The sequence below is a fragment of the Urocampus carinirostris genome, chromosome 2, assembly GCF_059441175.1.
Source record: "Urocampus carinirostris isolate Australia breed hairy pipefish chromosome 2, RoL_Ucar_1.0, whole genome shotgun sequence".
NCBI lineage: Eukaryota > Metazoa > Chordata > Actinopteri > Syngnathiformes > Syngnathidae > Urocampus > Urocampus carinirostris.
Genome location: NC_142350.1, coordinates 19,467,409 through 19,490,504, shown reverse-complemented (window position 1 = coordinate 19,490,504; position 23,096 = coordinate 19,467,409). Strand labels below are relative to the sequence as shown.

The window sequence follows — 23,096 nt, the reverse complement described above, 5'->3', positions numbered from 1 at the left end:
CTCCCCAATTTGAGAAAAACGCCCGGCATTGAACGAGTTAATAACGCTATACAGTACTCATTACCAAGAAAAGTAATTGCATTCCAGGAACCCAACACCGCTGACAATATTTTGCTATTTTCTATCCGGGGATGTAATCCCAACCAAAGGAATTCCAGATTTACTGGTCTTTCTCCAGGAGAGTTCTAATCTCTCCTCTTAATACTCTCCGACCAGTGTCCCGCTTTCTTCAGCACCTCCTTTCATTCGTCCGTTCGCCTCTCATCTCGTCACTCTGGTATTGGCCGAATGTCAGACGAGGGGGGAAAAACGGTTGGACAAATGCCAGGTCAGGTACAAAGCGTTTGGGCTAGAACCCGGCAAGCGAACTGGATCGATTCTTATTTTTTATTCATCTGAAGGCCGCCGACCACACTAGCATGGTTGTTTTCCTCCATGAGCTTTTACACTGGTCGCTAATGTGATTTAAAAGGTGACTGGCCTACATTGTGGATGAGTGAACCCGGAATGTGGGTAGGGGGGAGCGAAGGGAGTTGAGTTGCTGGGGCAGGAGGGGACCACCTAATCGTCTCATCCAAGCTTGGATTACTGGCTGGAGCAAAAGCCAGGCTCAGTCCATTGAGTGGCACCAGACCCTGCTTAATGCCGAGGGGTGAGGATGGGAAAAGGGGGAGGGTGGTCCAGTAAGGCCCAAAGCTGGGTACAGAAAATGTTACAATAGTCGGTAACGAGTTCTTAACTCATTCAATGCCATAACTATGTATTGTTTTTCCGAGCATTATTTTAAAAACCATTTGAAAGGGTTTGGCACTACTTATCGGAAAGTATCAAGCCGCTGGTAATGATTTCAGTATGCTAAATCACCATTAGATGGCGGGAGTTGCTTCGGTCAGATCTTTGTCCACTCATTGAGGAGGCCCATCTACTTACTACTACTACTAGCATTGCTTCCTGTATCCAGAATGAGTGTGTATTAGCGTTCCCATATGGCTAGTAGCTGTAGTGAAGCAGTGTGGTGAGAGTCACGAGATATGAACAAATAGTAATATGCAGTTAACTCTGCAACAAAGCTTATTCCTTTCAAAAAAAGTCCAATCGTCGTCCTCTGCAATGGATTGCGATTCCCATGGTGATCGAAAGTTCATGGATCGTTCATGCATACGTTCAGTTCCCTTGTGTTTATGAATAGCATTTTTAGAAATACAAATCACAAAATGCAAAAAAAAAAAAAAAACATTGAAGTGAAAGTTCTGCTTGAAATAAATCCCTTCACAAAAAACTGTTTAAGTGTGCGTAACTCTACTAGTGATTCGTTTTTACGCACCCATTTTATTTGCAAGTGTGCACGATAGTGAAAGAGATGCGTAAAGAGAGTTCAAACGTTTACAACTCTTTCACAATATCTAAAAAAATTGCCAAAGTAAAACACAGGAATCCAAAATGTTAGGGGTTGTGAACTTGTTGTCAACAAATGGCCACTTTTAGAAACACCTAAACCTACCCTGAGAAAAAAAGTTTAAAACACAATGTTTTTTCATATTGTGATTAAATTTCACAAGGTACTAGGTAAGGCTTCAAGCTATTCTATATATACCTGTTTTTGATCTAATATGCCCATGCAATACTATTTTGCGGTCATTTAATTGCATTAAAAAAATCAGGTAAGAATAAAAACCTTCTATTTCTGTGTGTTCCAACTCAGATTACAAAATGCTAGCACTTGCAGTGATTATTCTAATTTGGGACAAAACTTCAGAGTGTTACCTTCGAAAGAGACCAAAACTGTCCATATTCTTCAAATGGTTCAAGAACAGCATTCAATTTACTTTGGGTGCATCTTGGATTGGGATTTTTGGCGAATTTTACAGAAACGTTAAGGTGATAATTTGTTACCATCGATCACCTCTCCTCCCGAGTTCTCTCAAATAAACTATGACATTTCATGTTTGCTTCGAGCTCGTTCCTGCATATTAATCGTTTAGGCTCGGGTTGTGTCGGGCTGGATTTGTCAGGCCAGATCTTACCTGTAACCAGATCAGAAAGAAAATTGATGCTATGCTACCGTTGTTCATAAATCTTTGTCACTCACAACCACCTCCCACGCGTTGTTCCCCTTTGATGAGAACACACGAAAAAACCCCCACTCACCCCGAAGCGTCAAACCCCCGGTTCCAACTCACGCCAGACCTGCAGAGCCAATCACAAACTCACTCAACTGGTATTCCAGAAATGCAACTTTCTCCTGCCCACTGTTGGCGTAATAGGAACACATCCGATCCTTTGACTTCCTTTTCGAACATAATATTCCGGCAGACGCTTTTTGTGTGATTTCCAGATGATCAACTTGCAATCTGCTTTATATGTCCAGGGTTCGAACACCGTTTTTAGAGCCAAATTCAAGCACTTTTTAAGGACTTTGAACGCCATTATTCCAATTTTCCTCCTGCACCATTAATAAAAGAAATCCGACATGAAACTTTATCTGTAATTTACACATGTTAATCTTTTGTGTGCATTTATCATCTCTTGGGTAAATCGAGAAAATGTTTGTTTTTGAGACAAATATCTCCCCAAAAACATGAAAAATGAATAGCCTACATTTTCAGTTGCAGGAAGTTCTTCCCATTACAATTTACCACTGGGAAACGCTACCTTAATTCCTTGCATGGCCCATAATAAATGTCCATAATTGATATGTAATCCTTGCAATAAAAAAACATTTTATAGTCCCATGTTTAGGTGTAGCATGCACCTTGAGTGTAACCCATAGGGAGCAATGGCATATCATAGGACAATGCCGTACAAGGTAATGCCAAGTGCAGTTAGGCATCTTCAACCTTCTGCTGTCAGAAAAAAACTGCAGATTCTCAGTGTCAGAACCTGCAGGCTCAAGGACAGCTTCTTCCATCAGGCCGTCAGGACTCTGAACTCTCTCCCTGCCCTACCCCCTCCTACACCTCTGCCAAATCAATGCAAACCTGCTCTATTTAGATTCTGCCCATATTTTGCACATTCTTTATTTGAAACCTTATGTATTTTATATGCAAATTGTTTTTTTTCCGATCTTGCTGCTTTTAGTTTAGTATTGTGCCTTCTTTTTTGAATGTTTGCACGTGGGGAGGAGGAAGTCACTTCATCTGTGTTGTATGTTGTGCATAAAGCATTTTGCCGATAATGTTGAAGTTGAATCATGAGGGAAGAAGAAATGGCAAAACGAATCCACAAGAGAGCAGTGTCAGCGTCATTTTTATGCAGACTGGTTGAGAAACTGACAACAGTTTCAAGCATTTACAAGCGCTTTACCCAAAATTCAAGCATTTTCAAAGATTTCAAGCCCCAGTACGGACCCTGTTTGTCAGACGACTTCATCTGTTATTCCGCCCGCGACTACGGCCCAAACGGACAAAGTCGAAGCTCCGGGGCGGGCAAATAATTGGCTGATTTGGCAGGCTCTGCGGGGGCTCAGATGAATACGCATGCTGTTCAGCAATGTGGTCTTGAATGCATTCCTAGGAGACATTTGGATCTCAAGAAAAAAAGAAGGTTGCGGCATATAAGGTCAACGCTGACGTGGCCTTGCTCAGGAAGCAGATGTATCGATTTTGCAGAGTCGATTCGATGCAACAGTAACTCACTCTCACTCTGCTGCCGTCCCGAAAAACTACAGTAAGGGATATCCTTAGGGTAGGATTCAAAGTATAAGTAAGGGTTCTTACACATTTTTCATGGCCAAATTCAAGCACTTTGTAAAGACTTTCATAGCTAATTTTCAACCAATTAATAAAAACTCACGATTTTTAGATCTTGATTATATACTGGATATATTTGTTTGGGTAAAGATTTTATACAAAGCTTACATTTTTCGTTGCAATTAGTTTTTACCAGGGCCCATAATAAATGTATATAATTTATACATGATCCCTGCATTAATACATATTTTATAGTGCCATGTTTAGGTGTAGCATGCACTGGTCCTCTTGGGTGTGACGGCGTTGGACAATGTCGTACAAACTAGTGGCAGCTACAGTTAATCATGATGGAAGAAGAAATGCAATCCACTAGAGAGTAGTGTCAGCATCATTTTTAACCAGACTTGTTGGGAAGCATGGCAAAAACTTTAACCATTTACAAGCACTTCTGCCAAAATGTGAAGCTTTTGAAATGATTGAAAGCACAACATTAATATTCAAACATTTCAAGAATTTCAAACCCCAGTATGAATCCTGCTAACATTAGACTCGGGGCAAGAAATACATCCTGGAAGGAAAACAGCTACAGTACTACTCACAGTGACAGATTGTTCCAGATTTTACAAGTAACCTATAAACCTTTTCATCCTAAATGATCGATTTCCATTAGCCGTCTAAAAGGTAGCCGAAGTAGATGTCACTTCCAGATAAGGATAATACAGTTTGTCGGGTGGGGGGATAAGAAGCTCAATGTTTTGCGTTTACACAATAAATGAAACAATGTCCTATATTGATGCAACAAAGCAAGATAAAATCCGATGGCCCCCGTCTGGCTAATTCGAGATTAACGCCGCAATCACGGGGCTGTTTACGAGGCAAAACCCTTCTTCTGAATCCTTGTTGTGTAGGACTGAGCCAGGAGGGGAAGTCTGGTGCCTAGATAAGGAAGAGACAAGAGGATGGGCAGGGGAGTGGGGCCAAGTAGGAGACACTCAGAATCCCAAACAGAGACGAAGCGTATCTGACAGCGAGGGAAGGTTGATTCCATATGGCCCTGGTGTCTCGACAATGGCGCGTCCGTCTTAAATAAAACAATCCGCGAATCACTTTCTAATCTACGACAGGGTTTTAAACAGCCTGGGAAACGCTGGTGTGATTCCTTCGTGTACTCGAGACGTGTGAGAACGTCCATTGTTTAGGCCACGGACAGGATACACACTTTTCCCGGGAAAACAAGACCTGAACGGAAAAGCCCAGGCGTGTAACATTGTAAGCCGGCGACGAGGAAACAACCTTTGGCCCGATTCGCTACCCGGGGAGATGCGGGAAAAACAACAACGCGCATCGCCGAGTCCGTAAGAGACGATTACATCCGTTTGACAAGCTCCAACCCAGATTAAATTCATCAAACAGATTGCAGAGTCAGATTAAGCGGAACGGGGCGGACAATGATGGGGATCGTCTTGGGAATTTGAAAACATAACCGGGAGAAGAGAAACAGGAGTCGGCTGGGAGAGAAGTTGGAACAGGGGTTGTGAGAGTATTGCTCAGGGCTGATGGGTAAACATGTGAGTTGCTTATCTGTGGCTGCTTTCGCTCGGCATTCCCCGCTAGATTGCCGCGTCAGAAGCGAAACCTGAGTGGGTCGGGACGCATTCGGGATGGTTAGTCTAGCGAGATCATTGATTTAGATGTCGTGATGCTATCTGACACAAAGTAAAGGTTTTCCAAATAAATATATAAGGTAATCCCTCATTTTCCACCCAGGTTGGATCCCAAAAGTGACCTGCAATAGTCAAAACCTGCAATGTAGAAACATTTATTTATCCAATGATCAGTAATACATTAAAACAAAAAAACAAAAGAACTATAAAATACACAGATAAATACAGTAGATATCAGATTTTTTCAGTGATCTTTTGTTTACTAGACAAAAAAACGCTTGACAGAATGATTTACATGAATGATTTATACTCCTAAAAATGGACACGTAGTAACACGTGGTTTTTCAATTTGAAAATGGTAGCCAATACCACTATCAACTGTCATTTCGGTCATTCAACAATGCGGTACCGAAATTAAAGGTAATCCCAAATTTTTAAACTGGTAGGATAATAAGTTTGGCACAAAATCTATATATATTGTATCCGTGTATTCCGGTGAGCAGCCAGGCTAACTAGGAACCAACAACAACAACGGGAATAAACCAAGAAAAACAGCAAAACAGGAGCTAACGCCAGGCTAGCCAGCCATACAACACACAGTGGGCAGCCAACGAGCGCCAACCGGAGAAAATAAAACCGGAAAGCGCTCGGCAGCCCCGGCGTTAACGGGGATCTAAAAGGACAAAATTATCCCAACAACGACACACGTGGCGAAAAACACAAGCAAAAAGCCAAAAGCGCTTATCTCCAAGCAGAAAAAAGCCGTATCCCATCGCCGTTCACGACAATTTCTGTCTGTTTTGGAGCTGCCTCACCTGTGGTGTTATTGGGATTTACCATTTTGAAAGTGTTTTGGTTCCTCAATGACCTAAAGCAGATAAGCCAAACAGGTCCATTGTGAGACCTTTAGTGCGTGGAGTATTTTGCAACATATTTGCATAATTGTAGGGAGGAACACCACACGTTCTCTGCCTAATTGGAAAAAAATGTCTTTTTGGGATTACCTTTGAAGTATGGGATCAGGACCCCCCTAGTTTTAGGCCACATGTGGCTTTACTTCCGCAAGACACCCAAGAAGAATCTGCAGTCATGCGAGTCAAAAAAACAAGAAGTGGTTCTAGAGTTTTCAGAGTAGAGAACGGAAGGGAAAGCAAAGCCTTCCGGGCGGGGGGGAAAGTGCCTTGTGACTGATCCCCTCCAGTGCCAAGAAAATGCTAAGAAAATTCCACACCTCTTAAAAAGGCTTCCCTCTTTCCCCCTCTCTCACGCAGTACCACGGAAATAACAGACTGAGAAGGGACAGCTTGTAAGGTCCTGATAGAAAAGAGCTGGCAAAATCAAAAAAGGCGGCCCGGAGAATGAGACTTTCCCAAGGGGCGGGGACGATGAGTGGCGGCTCGGCATTCATGGACCACCGCCGAGCCGGAATGACTGACAGATTGATAGAGGCCCCAGCCACTTCATCACAAGGCGACCCCTGACCTCCAATCAGTCGCGCCGGTTAGCATTCTCTTTCTGGGGCGCACCGTGAAGACCGCGCCCTAATTTGTATGGGAGCAGATACAAAAAACGGGTGCATATTGAGTGGTTAAAGGCCAAATTAATCCCTAACTGGGAAGACACATACCTGGAATAACTCAATTTTTCAAAGCCGATACCGCAAGAACATGATAACATTATTTAGAGGAGTGCAGACTTGTGCCAAGGATGATTGCATATGACTGAGGTTTACATACTAAATCTCTAAAAAGTTCTATACAGAGACGTCACGCAACTTTCCGCCTCGATTATTGCTGGTTCACCGCTTCATGGATTTGCATGGATTTTGGCCTAGACAAGAAGGAAAGTATTCAGAGAAGCAACCAAGTGGACCATGATCACATTGGAGGACCTGCAGGTACACACAGCTAAGGTCGGAGAATTTTTGCACAGGACAACTATAAGAGGTACTCTGCAATTATCTGCCTTTTGCGGAAGGGTGGCAAGAAGAAAGCCCTTTCTGAAAAAAAATCATAAAAAGGCCAGGTTGGTGTTTACAAAAACTAGCAAATAACATGTGGAACAAGATGCTCTCGCCAGAGGAGACCAGAGTTGAACTTTTTGGGCTGAACGAAAGCGTTACATTTGGCATAGGAGTAACGCTACACATCACATTGAAAACACCATTCCCACTGTCTAACATCTTGGTGGCAACATCATGCTCTGGGGTTGCTTTTCTTCATCAGGGACTGTGAAGATAGTTAGAGTTGATGGGAAGATGAGTCGAGTCCAATATAGGGCAATTCTGGCAGAAAATTTGTTGGAATTAGCAAGAGACCTGAGAATGCGGCACTGGTTCACCTCCCAACAGGGACCCTAAACATAAAGTAAAATCAAGTATGGAATGGTTTAAAACTAACAATGTAAAAGGTGTTAGAATGGCCAAGCCAAAGTCCTGACCTCAATCCTATAGAGCATTCGAGGAAAGATTTGAAAAATGCTTTGCACAAACAATCATAAAACCTGCAAAAACTCGAGCTTTTTTATAAAGAAGAATGGGAAACTATTTCAAGATGTGCAAAACATATAGAGATATGCCCAAAAAGACTTATGTCTGTGATCGCAATAAAATGAGGTAGTAAGGAGGGGCAATAATTTTGCAACACCTTATTAATTTATTAACACAGAATAAAATGTTGAATACATCTGGTTTCTTCTAACGATCGTGCCTCTCACCTTGTTGATTCTTGGAAAACATTTCGAGTTTTTATCTATAAGTTTGAAGCCTGAAATATAGCAATATGTCCAAAAGTTCTTTTGCAAGGCACGGTAGCCGGAGAGCCAGTTATCAGGCAGATTCGGAGGCTGCAATAACAAGTGGAAAAGTCAAAAAGCGGGAAGCCGGCCAAGGAGCGGTCAAGGGAGTTTCTTGGAGTGGAGGCGAGACAGGTACAAGAATTCATGCGCTGTAAGCAACAAAAAATGAGAAAATCTTGCCAACGAGCTGATTATTGCCTCGCACTTTGGGTCCTGAGGGCTCGGAAGTGTTGGGGTTAAGGTTGTACAAGAATGGTTGAGTCACCCCTCTCTACTCGCCCATGCATACCAAACACCCTTACTGGTCAACTTCCTTCTTGGAAGGAGCAAGCGGCCTCTGACTCAAAAAGTTCCAAAGAGTTTGCACGCTCTCCTCGTAAAAACATCAGGAAGTACGCAAACTATTCAGGATTTCACCCCAGAAAGTAAAGTAGTCATTAAGCCGGCCTCGACCTTGGAAGTCGGCGACGCCGGACAGCTGAGCTCCTCAAACCGACTAAAGTGTGTGTACGTTTATATGAGAGGCTGTTTGAGTAGTAAATCATACTTGCTCTCACTTGTAACATGGTACTCTTACACATGCAACACTATACTCTCATACAAACAAAGTCATAACCATGAACAAACACTACTACACTCTCTCATTCACACATCATTATACTCCCCGACAACTTCTGCGAAGCCACCAGGATTGCAGGTGACTCCACCCACGCATCTCACAGCTTCTTCAACCTGTTGTCGTCAGGGGAAAGACTGCGGTGTCTCAGATCCAGAACCAGCAGGCTCAAGGACGTCTTCTTCCATCAGGCTGTCAGGACTCCAAACTCCTTGCCCTCCCACCTATCTGCCCTCTGCCAAAGTAATGCAAAAATTTATTTAGATTCCACCAATACTTTGCAATTTTTTTTAATCTACACCTCATGTTTTTTTATGTTTTTATATGTATACCTTTTTTTCTTTTTTTGATATCGCTGGAATTTGCTATTTGTATCGTGTCTTATTTATTGCATTTTTGCACGCCGGGAAGAAGAAGTAATTTCATCTGTGCTGTGTTGTGCATACAGCATATTTGATAATACTATACTCTCATACACTCTGTCGCAAATATTACTAGACACTCATACAAAAACTTCCATGTGTTTAGACAAATGCTAATTCGATATAGTTTATACTCTTCATTTTTTTCAAAGAGAGGAATTAAAACGTGCGAAGAATGTAGTTGTAACATGAGTCAAATAGGGAGAAAACAGATGATGGGGTCTTACACTCGCGGTTGAAACCGTCCACCAGGGGCTTTAAGCATCAACACGCTGCTATCGAATAAAAGAGGGGCAAAGTGATTTCCGGATCGGATAAAAGCAACAAATTAAAACTTTTGGGTTTTCCTTTCGCTCGAGGATTACGCAATTGCGGTCATCCAGGAAAATAAAAATAGCCCGTGGCAAATGAACGACAGATTACAACCACACAAGTAAAACAAAATCCATCCGGGACTTAAATCACATTTTCGCAAAAGGCTTTTGCCTTTCCGGAAAGTAGACTAGGCACGTGTGTTCATTTAATCCGGCCCGCTGTAGATTTCGGAGTATGTAAAGAATAAAGCAACTCTCTCGCTTGTTTCTATCAAAAGTTATGATTTTTTTGTAAAACAAACACAAACCAAATGCTCCCTTCTGGCGCTAAACGGCTGTAAATGTGTAAAAGAGCTGACGTCTAGTCTGGTTTGACGTTAAAGACCACATTTTGCAGTATTTTTATCAGCTTCAGTAACTTTGGCCTAGTTATTTGATCTAATGGTACTGCCCATTTACTGCGAAAACTCTTATTTTGTGTTTATTTTAAATTTTTTGAAAATTAAGGGAAACATTTTTTTTCATAACTCCCACTAGAGTTTGTTTATATTTGTGGTGGGTTGGTTCAGATGTAAAGCTGCATTTACACAACTGTTAGAATAAACAAATTGTTAACACATTTAATAGCAACCATTTTTCCATTGTCAGTAAAGAAATGTTAAATGTCAATATTGTGTTGACATTTTTGTACTGATCTGGCCCGCCTACAATTCAAGATGTGTTTTGGGGTAGAAAACGACTCCTATCACATGTGAAACCAAATATTCATGGTAGTTTTGTATATAAATCATAGAATTAGGCAGAGTTAACTTGACTCATTAAAATTAAGATTTTCAAGCAAGTCTATTGTTAGACAAATCCAAAGATTGTCTGGGAAGACTGATAGCTTTTTGACGAATACATCATTTAAAATCATTAACATCAATTGCTTTATTTATCCATCCATCCATTATCTGCACCGCTTATCCTCAGCAGGGTCGCAGGGGTGCTGGAGCCCATCCCAGCTATTTTTGGGCAGTGGGCAGGGGACACTCTGAACTGGTTGCCAGCCAATCACAGGGCACAGAGGGACAGACAATTCGCTCGCTCATTCACACCTAGGGACAATTTGGACCAGCCAATCCTCCTGAAATGCATGTCTTTGGAATGTGGGAGGAAACCGGAGTGCCCGGTGGAAACTCACGCAAGCACGGGGAGAACATGCAAACTCCACACAGGAGATTCGATCTCGTGACCTCAGAACTGTGCCGCACACGCGCTAACCACTGCGCCGCCGTGCTGCCCTGTTTTGTTGATAGTTTTGTTTATTTTAATTGCAGGCGGAAATAAATCTGAATTGTCCTTATTGTCCTTGATAGATAGATAGATAGATAGATAGATAGATAGATAGATACTTTATTCATCCCCGTAGGGAAATTCACACTTCCAGCAGTCTACCCCGTTGTTTATTAACAGATTAACATGATGCCCTAGGGGTGCTTGTAGCGGAGTGGATGACGTCACGCCAGTCCAAAAGTTCGACATTCCTGCGGCAGATGGAAATCTTTTCTTTGTGAAAATCCAGGGATACACCACCTCGTGCAAGTCCGCCTCCTCTCCGATTCCCCCCGGCTTTCATGTCTCTGTTTAGCGACGTTGAAGCCGGATTTCTCCAGGTGGCTCCGGGTGGCTACACGTTAGCGTCCGGAATGCTAAACGTGAGCCACGTTTCCGCAAAACACAGCAACTGCGCTCCCTGTGCGCTTCGATAACCACATAGTAAACAGTGTATGCAACGAGATTAGACATGGCACTCCAGGGTAAACATGTAATAAAGACTTTAAAGAAAAAAATTAAAATAAAAGACTAGTAGGATAAAAAGCGGAGACAAAAATCTACAGCCAAGTGCTAAGAAACTGGCCTAAGTTGAATTCATACTGCAATGTTTGAATGAAAAAGGAATAGGCCATCGTAACAATAAAGTTCATTAGCTAGTAATAGAATTAACAAACATGAAACCTGAAATCTCATGCTATTAAGTAAGATTTTATTGTGAAAGAGTTCTGTAGTGAGGTAGATTGTCCAGATTCTAAAAAAGAGAAGTTAAATTGGTTCTCCTAGAAACTAAGTAAATGACTAGCATTAGGACATCATCTGTAATGGATTTATTTTTTCCAGGTAGGGAAAACAAAATCCTGTACAGTATAGATCAAACATACAGCCCGGGGGCTAGATCCGGCTCGTTAGCTCAATTCATCCGACCCAACATATATTTTTGATCGTGTCAAAAGAAGCCAGTGTCTGTGACATTTCTATCAAAAGTTATGGTTGTTTTTTTAAATTAACCAAATGCTCTCTCCAGCCACAGGAGGGCAGTGCCGAGTTTGTATAGCATGGTGAGTAGGTTCAGGTGTTAAACTGCTTAAATCTATTTGTGTGTATATCGTAATTTTATTTTGCACAATATTTAAAAACGACCTTTTTCCCCGAGTCGATTTTTTTGACTTCATTTCCGATACCTACGTGTTTAAATAATAGTATTAATTTGGTATTTCTTTGGTATTTTTGTAATATTATTGTAGCTGTATTTAATAGCATTTCAGTTGTAATAGTATAGTAGTAGTATTTTTGATTTATAGAATTATGACAGTGGTATTTTTGGTTGTATTTCTCTAAAAGTATTTTTTCCATAGTAGTATTATTTTGGTATTAAGTGGTATTTTTGTAGTAGTTCTATTGTACTATTTCTATTTAGTATTTTTGTATTATTACCGTAATTGTATTGTTATAGTATTCAGTTGTAGTATTTCTGGGGTATTCTAGTGGGACTGTAGTAGAATTTTTGTATTGTTTCGATAGTATTTTTAAATTTTCAGACACAAAGAAAAAAATATTTATATATATTTTTGCTTGTTGCTTGTTTTTTAGGATGGAAAATTTAATCGCAATCATTAATTCTATCAAATCACAATATTTGCAGAATCACAAGTATCAAGAATTGTGATATCAATCGAATCGGCACCTTAGTATCGTGATACAATCGAATCGTGACTTTCAAATAAACCAGTTAAAACATTCAATGCTAAAAATGAACATATCTTTTCCAATAATTTTAAAATAAATGTGTTTTTTTGGGTCAAATACGGCTCTTTCTGCATTTTGAGTTTTCAACCTCTGAGGTAAGCGATAATGCCGAAGTGGGTAACCGGAGGCCTGCCCAGTTGGGTCGCGCCCTCACAGTGGGGGGTAAAAAAGTGAGACCCTTGACAAGCTTGAAATCGGAGCCCAAACTGTCCCGGGTTGCTTGGAATCAGCGGGGGTCGAATGGAACTGCCAGGAGTAAACAAACGTCTGCACAAAGATTCACTTTCTAAGTTTTTGGAGAGATATCATTCCAGGACTCACATTATGCTTCCATTTCATAAACCAAATAACTGGTTAACCCTAACGCTAAAATGTACAAATAGTACTGATCATTTTAATCATCAAGAAATAAATAACAATGACGGGTGGATAATTACAAAACGAAATAGTCAGCGAGAGAAAGGCCTGGCCCCTGAACGTAATGATTGACATTTTATAGTACTGAACAGTTTAGTCATTATTATTTATTTATATATTGAAGATCAGAGTGCGCGCTGCAGGGAGACAGTATCCAAACGCGAGGATCCTCCACAGCGCGACACAAAGAAAAGGAAACAAAGAACAATGACGGGCAAATAATTCCAACAAAAAAAAAAAAGAGTCAGCAAGAGAGGGACCTGGCCTGAACCCTAACGTAATGATTGACATTTTACTCATGATTATTTATTCATATATGGAAGATTAGAGTGCGGCTCTGCAGGGGAACTGTATCCATTGGCGCAGATCTTCCACAGCGTGACACAAAGAAAAACAAACAAAGAACAATGACGGGTGGATAAATTTGAAAAAAATAAAATAAAATATGCGAAACAACCCCCTAATTAAATTATCACATTTTGCAGACTACAAGGCACACCTCATTATAAGGTGCACCTTCTGAATATTCCTCCCTGTGCTATTTGTTTCATATGTAAAGTGTACTAGAATATAAAGCTATAGTTAGAGCGAGAGGTGAGTTTAAAAAAAGAATCAGGAACATTTTCTTTTTTTTTATAAAGCTCCAAAGCCGCTTGTTGCTGACCCCCGTGTTACCCTGTCCACTGAAATACTAGCGCCCCTCCACCTGACAGCCCCCTTACCTCCACCCCACCTCCCCTGTTACGGGGTTTGGCAGCCGTCAAGTCAAAAGGATATTGCAAAATATATTTCAACACGCAATATGGGATTTGTAACCCTGCAAATATGAAGCTATGACACACGTGCACGTCATTATGTCCAGGAAATTGCTTCGCTTTGTCAGGAGAAAAAACGGGCAAAGCCAACCGATTACGTACCATCAGGTAAATGAAAAACACCAGAATCCTTTTTAGAGACCGCACGACACAACAATCCCGTTTGCCAGTCCTGACACGCTTGCGGCCAAGTGCGAAAAACATTGGAATTCCGGCACAATTCCGTCTCGCGCCCCGAAATGACACATTAGCATCCCTTCAAAGTACACGTTGCACACATTTATGGGGGGGGTAAAACCTGAACTCTCGATTTTGCTTTTTAGGAAGGCAAACGTCCACGCAAAATTGCTATAAAACAAATGGACAAAACTGAACTTTGAAGAATGATTTCAACATGGAAGAGATTCCCCAACACAGCAATTTTATTTTGTTTGTTTTTTTCATTTGTTTTTGTTTAGTTTTTTAGTGCTCCGTTTAGATGTAGCATAAACGTGTCTTCTTGGGCACATTGCTTTGAGGACAATGCCAGACAAACTAATGCCAGATGTCGTAAATCACTCAAAAAGAAGAAATACAGTGGCAAAACCAACCCACCAGAGAGCAGTGATTGTCATTTTTAAGCAGACTTGTTGGGAAACATGGCAACAATATCAGTATCAAACAAGTTCACCCAAACTTCAAGCACATTTCAATCCTTGACGATATAATTCAATGATTTCAAGCACCTGTACGAACCCTGCTGTCTCTACTCACGGTGCCAGAGACGAATGTTATGGAATTGTGAAAAAAGAAAGTCGTCCTAAAAGATATAAATAAGTGTAAAAAAAAAAAAAACACGATGAGGGAAACAACTCTTAGATGTATTAGATGATGAAACGAATATATGTATGCAATTCCAATTTTGTCCACCAGTTTTTTTTTTGCAATATATAAGGTGCACCAGGTTACAAAGTGCACTTTCTCATTTCTGGCCAATTTGGAGTTTAAAAGTGCACCTTGTAGTCATGCAAAAACAGCAAAACACGCATAAGTATGGAGAAAATATTGTGTGTGGACTGCACCCCTTTGAACAGGGGTGTCAAACTCATTTTAGAAAAAAAAACTCATGGGGCCTAACTTGTAGATGAAAGAGAGAGAAAGAAAGATGGAGAGGGGAAGAAAGACTGTGAGGAAAAAAAGCGAAGGAAGAAAAGAAAGAAAGAGAGAAAGGGAGGAAGAGAGAGAAAGAGACAGGGGAAAAGGAAGAAAGGGAGAAGGTGAGAGAGAAAGACGAAGAGAGAAGGAGAAAGGAAGAAGATAAAAAAAGACAAAATATAAGGAAAAACACAGAGGGAAGGAGAAAGAGAGAAAAGAGAAAATAAAAAGAAAGAAATGGACAAAAAGGAGGAGAGAGATATAAACAAGAAATTTTGATCTGTAAACAAGAAAGCGTGGACATGTATATGGACTGCTTGCATTGAGTTTTGTATTCTCTGTGGCAAAACAGTCGTCCCATGTCGGCGGGCTCAACTGGCTCGCGGGCCGCATGTTTGACACCTGCCTTTATACAAAGCAACTTTGGCACAAAATAAATCAACCCTGGCGTGCAAACTAGCGTGCCTGAATTTTGTCGGAGCTCTCTCCCCACCGAACTTGCTTTTCACACACGAGCCTTCGCTTATCGCACGTTGCGCAAGGGATTAAAACTTGCCACGATAATAATAACAGGTTCAAGAGGGGGACGGGGAAGGGGGAGTCAATGGACGGAGGGGGATCCCTGCAGCTATTGACATTATCATAACAACGGGCAAGCCAAATTGCTCGCATCACAAATTCATTGCATATGCAGAGAGGCGCTGCTTTTGCTGCAAGGGAGAGAGTCAAAAGGGGAGTCGCAACGTGTAAACGATGCGGCGTGCATGCTTCTTTCCACTTACTTTTTGTTCGTGGCGTTCCAGAAAACGCTGTGGCGCTCCGAAGCAGCCCATCCGGCGCATATGCACGCCAGCAAGCCGAAGATCCAAAGGAAATCCATGGTGGGACGCGCGCACAGGCACACGGGCACACACGCGCCCCGGTAAAAAGTGCACGGAATGCAAAACCTTCAGCCCCCGATGACAAATAAGTGGCGAAAATGTCAAGAGAAGTCAAATATGAATAGGGGGATTTAAAACCAACGAGCGGATACTGCGTCCTTGGCGTGGATCTGAAGTAAATGAGTGCGTGGGTACGCGTGGCGGGCGATTTTGTCAAACGCCTACAAATGAAGGCCACGCCCACGGACTCTCAGGTGGCCAATCAGAAGACGGTCCGAGAAGGGCCAATGCTTGCAGGTTCTTCAAGGATGTTTATATTATAAGGGGTCTCAAATTCAACGTTTTTTCTTTCCTACCCCGAAAAATAAGTCACAATTTTAAGCTAATACGTGTAATTCCGAAAATATATTTTTGCTTTACATTGCAAAAATAAAATACAGTATAATAATCAACTGTTGTGTTTATAATTGTAAAGAAGGTATCAGAGGCAAGTGACACTGGTGTTTGCCACAATTTGGAGTATGGATATATTAAAGGGACAATGGGTAACATTTAGTGCCTCCTAGTGGTACAGACAATTTCCATTTATAGAAAAAAAACATGGGTTTGAATGCTAGGCAAAACAACATGAATTAAAAAAAAAATCATAGGTCAAAAAATGTCTATTTCCTAGTAGTCCGCCATGTTTTTCTGGCGTCTTTCTGCTTGCTGTGGCATTGGTTTTCGTTCGCATTAGACAACATTGCCATCAAATATTACAAACTGCGACTTCAAGACAAGGCTGATATCGTCACTAGGTTTGTGTCTGATGAGGCAGAGTCAACTTTACAGATAAATTAACCTACATTTTGTTCATCATTTGATTGGCAGAGCAAGAAAGCAATATAGATGCTCCCATACTTACTGACCATCCGACCTACGGTAGATAGGATGTCAAAAAATATCTGGACAGTGCTGTAAGTTAGAATTTGGAATTGTGTGCACCATTTTCCAAGTACAGGACATTACTGTAGTGCTTCTTTCCCCTGCTACCGGAGTGTGGCGCTGTGAGGTCACCCAGCATCCGTTCCGACGAAGAAATACGCTTCCTCTTCATAGTTTGTGTGTAAACATTCTATACTGTATCTCCAGCGCGCTAAAAACTTTGACAATTTATCGTTGAATATCTTGTGCATCCATTGAATATGGTTGGTGTAAAGTGTAAAGAAGAGGCAAGCCATTTCTTTTGAAAGGAAAGTGGAATAATAAGCTTGATGCGGTTGAGAAAATGGTAAAATCGCTTATTTTCGGCCACCTTTTACATGGAGGAGGAAGTCGCCTAACCATTGAAGCTCATCTTCCAAAAGTAAGTTAAACTTAGCTTTATTTATCTTTATAGAGCATATTATTTTATTGAATGTTTTTTATTTTTAGTACAAAACAATTCAGGTTACGTATGCAAGCCTTAAACATCGTTATATAAACCTTAAACATACAAAATATAGCACTGAAGCAAATTACAAACTTACCTCAGTGTTCTCGTTTGCCCGCGTCCCTGCGTCCTGGACGCATTATTTTTGCTGGGGACGCATCGTGTCAACTCAACGTGCGTCCCCGGGATGCAACTTTTTTGACACGAAACTGTCATTATCATTTTTTGACAAAGATTTACCGCACTCCAAACTTTTCGTGAGGCAGATCCCCCCTTGTTGATTTGGTCTCGCAGTTCGAGTTTTCGTCTGCACGCCGATCTCCAGTTCGAGTTGCGTAGTGAAAGTCCGTTTCTTTTTAGAGAACCGGCTTTTTCGGCTCAACTCATTAAAGGGAGCCGGCTCTCAGACGGCTCACTTGCTTTGATGCATTATATTACGAACGATTATGTTGTTTAAAGAAGTTAAGAAAATAAGTTAAAAAAAAAGGAAGTATAAAAGGAGAAAATGAAAAAAGACAGGTTTGTGATAATCCCTTTTAGTCAGTATATTAGCAACAAAAGTTTAATGCAGAAAATAAATTAATAATTTGAATAAGAAAATGTATTATTCTACTTAATTATATTTGCATGTATTTTTTCCTTCTACGCTGAACGTCCAAGCTACTTCATTTTTGAACCGTTTCTATAATAAACCTCATTCATGTGAGGCAACTCAGGATCTCACAACAAAATGTTAATTAACAATATTTATGATACAACGAAACACATGTACAATATAACATGTTAAACTACATAAATAAACACGTTTGAAAAAAAATATGGTGTAAGATTATTTTGTAAGGGAAAATACAACAGAAAATAAACAAAAGAATACTCCTAGCAAGAAAAGGACTTTTCAGCCAAAATTGACTAAATTATATTCCTGGTTACGCTATGAGGAGGATGATAATGGATTGGACCTTGAGAAGGCATGACAACTGTGGCGGGACAGCAAACCACGAAGAATATATGAACTGAAAGATCTGAAGTGATAACTGCTTTGTATTACCAATTAACTGATGATTAAAACTGAATGAAAATCTCATCTCATCTCATTAGCTGTACCGCTTATCCTCATTAGGGTCGCGGGGGGGCTGGAGCCCATCCCAGCCATCTCCGGGCAGTGGGCAGGGGACACCCTGAACTTGTTGCCAGCCAATCGCAGGGCACACAGGGACAGACAACTCATTCGCTCATTCACACCTAGGGACAATTTGGACCGGCCAATTCACCTGAAATGCATGTTTTTGGAATGTGGGAGGAAACCGGAGTGCCCGGAGGATTTTTATTATATATTTGTCACCGATTTACAATTTCAACCTCAATAACACTAAATTTTGGGGACCCAAAGATCTCTGTTGGGACCCATAGATTTTGAGCATGCGAGTCCCCGGGACCCATCACTTTTCAGAGGTAAAATGAACACTGTTACCTTATTGTTTGTAAGTAAAGCAGTGTCTATATATAAACTCTGGCATCAAAAAAAGGTGTATTGTCTTAGTTAATCTTATAAATTCAGTATATTTGCTGCTCCTCTGTAATAAAAGCATCAATACATTAGGTAATCCTCCATTATTAAAAAAAAAAGTTCATGCAACTAGAAAAGAAAAATACTGGACGGTTTGACTTTCCGGTAATTTGCTAATACTATCACTAATTTTATTGTTTGGAGCTGAGGTATGCGCCATATCAGAATCTATTGGTCTCAGTATCGCCCTCTGCCACGAGGCAAGAGAATTGCGTGCCTCACTCTGTATCTACTCAGCACAGTAATACATTACTTACTAATTGTATTAGTCATATTTACAATATAAAGATAAAATACACATTTTCATATGAACGGTGAGGCTGGGCCTTCCCTGCCTCTAAAGACTGCACGTCACGAATGATGATAAAAGGTATTGCTATTTAGCTATAATAATCTATGTGTATGTGTGCATCTCATCTCATCTCATTAGCCGTACCGCTTATCCTCATTAGGGTCGCGGGGGTGCTGGAGCCCATCCCAGCCATCTCCGGGCAGTGGGCAGGGGACACCCTGAACTGGTTGCCAGCCAATCGCAGGGCACACAGGGACAGACAACTCACTCGCTCATTCACACCTAGGGACAATTTGGACCGGCCAATTCACCTGAAATGCATGTCTTTGGAATGCGGGAGGAAACCGGAGTGCCCGGAGGAAACCCACGCAAGCACTGGGAGAACATACAAACTCCGCACAGGAAGTCTGGAGCTGGATTTGAACCCACGACAGGTTCCCATGACATGAACTGTGCCGCGCAAGTGCTAACCACTGCGCTGCCGTGCTGCGTATGTGTGCATGTTTTATGCAAAAACATGTATTATTTCCTCACATTTTGTAAGAATCTGGGTAAGTTGAATGCCTTGATTTCAAAATTGGGCTGCATGGATCAACCAACTCGCCTACAAATTGGCATCCATTTTTTTCACATTATACAGAAAAACCAGGGCTTAAGGAATCTCAATTTTTCCACTTTTATGTAATTTTGCCTTCAGGTAGGAAACAAAAACAATCCAAGCACTGCAGCAAGAGACATATATATGCTAATTGCAAACTATTGGATGTCAAGCGGGTCAGCGCGAGTAATGTGTTTGTATTTCGAGGGAAAAGCGGCGGTCCCTGGCGGTTCCGCGGCCGAGCGCGATTGTTTTCCTCGGCTGAGGTGGCAAAATGAGGGGATGAGTGCGACTGCGAGGCGTAATTGTTATTTGCGCTGCAATCAAAGCCGATTGTTGAGGAAAGAAACGTTTTCAGGTACAATGGAGAGAGATTGCCTGTCGGTGGCCGTACCTGGGCCGCTTTACCATTAAAGAGAATATTGAATGTAAAGGGGGACCAAACTTGACAGGCCGGATTATTTCTCTTTATTTGTTTTGCACCTAATCCTTGTTCGCCTCAAACTGTGACCTGCTTCTGTGGTTCATCGATAAGGTGGAGGTAAGAAAGATGGTCGACATGAATAAGGAATGGGTTTTTTTGTCAAACATTAAGCCCGCGGGCTGGACACGGCCCATTGGATGATTTAATCCGGCCTGCCGTAAATTTCCGAGTATGTCAAAAATAGAAGAAGTCCTTGGTCAGGGGTCCTCTACCTTTTTCAAGCATCGATCTACTTTTTTGACTAATCAGCGCCACTCTGTTTGATATCAATTTGTAAAATAGCAAATTAGCTAGACGGCTTGCTAATAGCTAAAATGTAGCTTGACAGTTAGCTAGAAACAGGCAAAAAACTAAAAGGGAGTTAGATTGTTAGGCGAAAGAGAAAACAGCCAATTAAGTAGCCAGATAAAAAGCTAAATAAAAAGCTAGAATAGCTAGAGGCCAAAATTTAGTTTGAGGACTCGCGAAAAAAAGATAAAACATTAGCTAGGTATCATCCAAAAACTAAAAATCTAGCGTGATAGCTCAACATGTAGGAAGATAGCTAGCTTCAAAGCTAAAATGTAGGTTAAAAAAAAATATATATATTTGCTCATTCACTTTCTAGAACCCATAAATTGGAATTTAGTTTGATAAATCCATAAAAAGATGGATAAATTACTTTCACTCTATTCTCTTGAAAAAATAAGTATCAATACTTGATTTTTTTCACAATTAAATGGAAATGAATTATTTGAATTTCTAAAATAACAATTGATCATGTTATTACTATGTTATTACAAGGTTAAATATTAAAAGTAGGGTTAATTAGACTTAGTAAGCCCATACAAAAGATTATTTCTAAGAAAATCACAATAATCTAACTCTGATGAACTTTTTTCAGAACCGGTCTTTGGGCCCCTCAACTGTCAAAGGTTGCACCCTACTGCTCGCAGGCACCACATAGGTCATTTTTTATCAAAAGTTTTGTATTTTTTGAAATAAATGAAATCTAAAGGGTCCTTCTGACTGCAAGAGGGCAGTAAAGCATGTATTTTTTCCTGATTCATTTCAAACCAGTACAACAATCATGACAAAATATGTATTTTTTTCATAGCTTTCAGTTGAGTTTTTATAGCATGGTGAGTTGATGCCGGTGTAAAACTGCATCAGGCCCACCAAGGCATCGAATCCGGCCTGTGAGACAACCCTGAGAGAAGCACAAGAGGAAAATGAGATGCAGTCTTAAATATGTCCACTTGATTTAGTGAAAGCTAGGCCTCACTCCAAAAGCAATTGTAGCTGTATTTCTTTTTCTGTCTCTCTCTTTCTTTTTTTCTTTCTCTCATTCTCTCTTTATTTCTCTTTCTTTTTTTCTCCCCTATTCCACCTCTCTGTCTCACTCTATTTCTTCTCTCTTTTTTTCTCTTTATCTCTGTTTTATGCCCTCTCCCTTATTCTCTCTATTTCTCTCTCTTCCCCTCTGTCTCCCTTGTTCTCTCTCTCTCTCTCTCTCTCTCTCTCTCTCTTTCTTTCTTTTTTCTCCCTTTGTCTCTCCTTTTATCTACATTTTTCTCTGTCTCTCTCATTTTCTCTCTTTCTCTTCTGTCTTTCTCTTTCTCATTCTTTCTGTCTCTCTATTTTCTCTCTTTTCTCTTTTTTGCCCTCTACCTCCCCTTGTCTCTCCTCTCTTGCTCTCCGTTTGTCTCTCTCTTTTTCTTCTCTCTTCCTTTCCATCTGAGTCTCTTTCTCTCTACCTGTATCTCTCTCTTTCTCCCTCCCTGCCTCCCTGCCTCCCTGCCTATCTCTTTTCTCATTTTTTTTCTCTCTCTCTTTCTTTCTCTCTCCCTCTCTCTCCATCTATTTCTTTCTCTTATTCTCTCTTTGTCTCACTCTCTATTTTTATCCTCTCTTCCTTTCCCTCATCATCTCTCTTTCTCTCTACCTGTCTCTCTCTCTCTCTTTCTCCCTCCTTCTCTCTCTTCTTCCATTTTCTTCTATCTTTCTCTCCTTCTTTCTTTTGCCATTTTCTCTCTGTCCCTCTCTCTCTCGAACCTACTAATCTCCGCGAGAGGGTTTTTCTACCACTTGGCCCCTGACGACAATTTTAATCCCCACATTCTTTGTGAATAAACGTGTTATGTTTGGAAAAGCTCCCTTTTGTTTATGATATTTAGGGTCGGCTACTAAAGTAAACTGAATGATAAAGCGTAATAGTGGAAAACGACATGAAGCTAAACATTTGAAGTTGTTTTACTGATCCGGCCCACCTGAGAACAAAAAGTCTGGATCCGAATCCAGAACTAAATCAAGTTTGACACTCCTAGTTTAAAGCAAAGTCATTAGATGATGTCATCAACTTGGACTCTGGCCGATCCCTTCAGGAGGATGGAGAAAACTACAAGTTAATCTGCCATCTGTTGTTTTCTCCTTCGTCTTCTCATCATTCTGTCCTTCAAAATACCACAATTAAAAAACAAAATAATCCCTGTGTTTGACCATCTAAGGTGGCGGTAGTGATAAAAGTCTTCTTTTAAGTTGTTATCGGAGTCTGTTTAACACTACTTCCAATAATTAACCTGGTAATAACAGTAACAAATGAGAAATAACATGGTAAGTTGTTATTTTAGGAATTCCAAAAAATAAATGTCAAGTTCTGGGCTTCATGGACATGAAAAATGTCTTCAATTATAAATAAATATCTTTAGGCAATTCATTAAGAGACTGGAATAGATTTGTAATCTATTTGTAAATTAAGCAAATGTATTCATTTCTTTTTTATTGATTTATTTTAAAGGAAATTAAACAAATTAAATTTCAATTTATGCTTTTTTTTAAAGCTGATGACCCATGAAAAAGCAGCTAGCTAAATGACTACCCGTTTAACTATGCAGCTAAGTAGCTATCTTCATACCTTTTCAGCAAGCTATCTAGCTTTTTACATCTTTTTGCAT

At 40.6% G+C, this 23,096-nt stretch overlaps 1 protein-coding gene across 1 annotated transcript in view; it reads right to left on the bottom strand.

Annotated features, from left to right (window-relative positions):
* Positions 1–15,977, bottom strand: part of LOC148371275 (ephrin-A1-like) — a 34,870-nt gene extending 18,893 nt beyond the window's left edge. Inside the window, exon 1 of the mRNA XM_088329275.1 lies at positions 15,713–15,977. Within this exon, the coding sequence (XP_088185401.1) occupies positions 15,713–15,810 (98 nt within the window). The 5' untranslated portion in view covers positions 15,811–15,977. The remainder of the gene's footprint in view (positions 1–15,712) is intronic.
* Between the last annotated feature and the right edge of the window lie 7,119 nt (positions 15,978–23,096).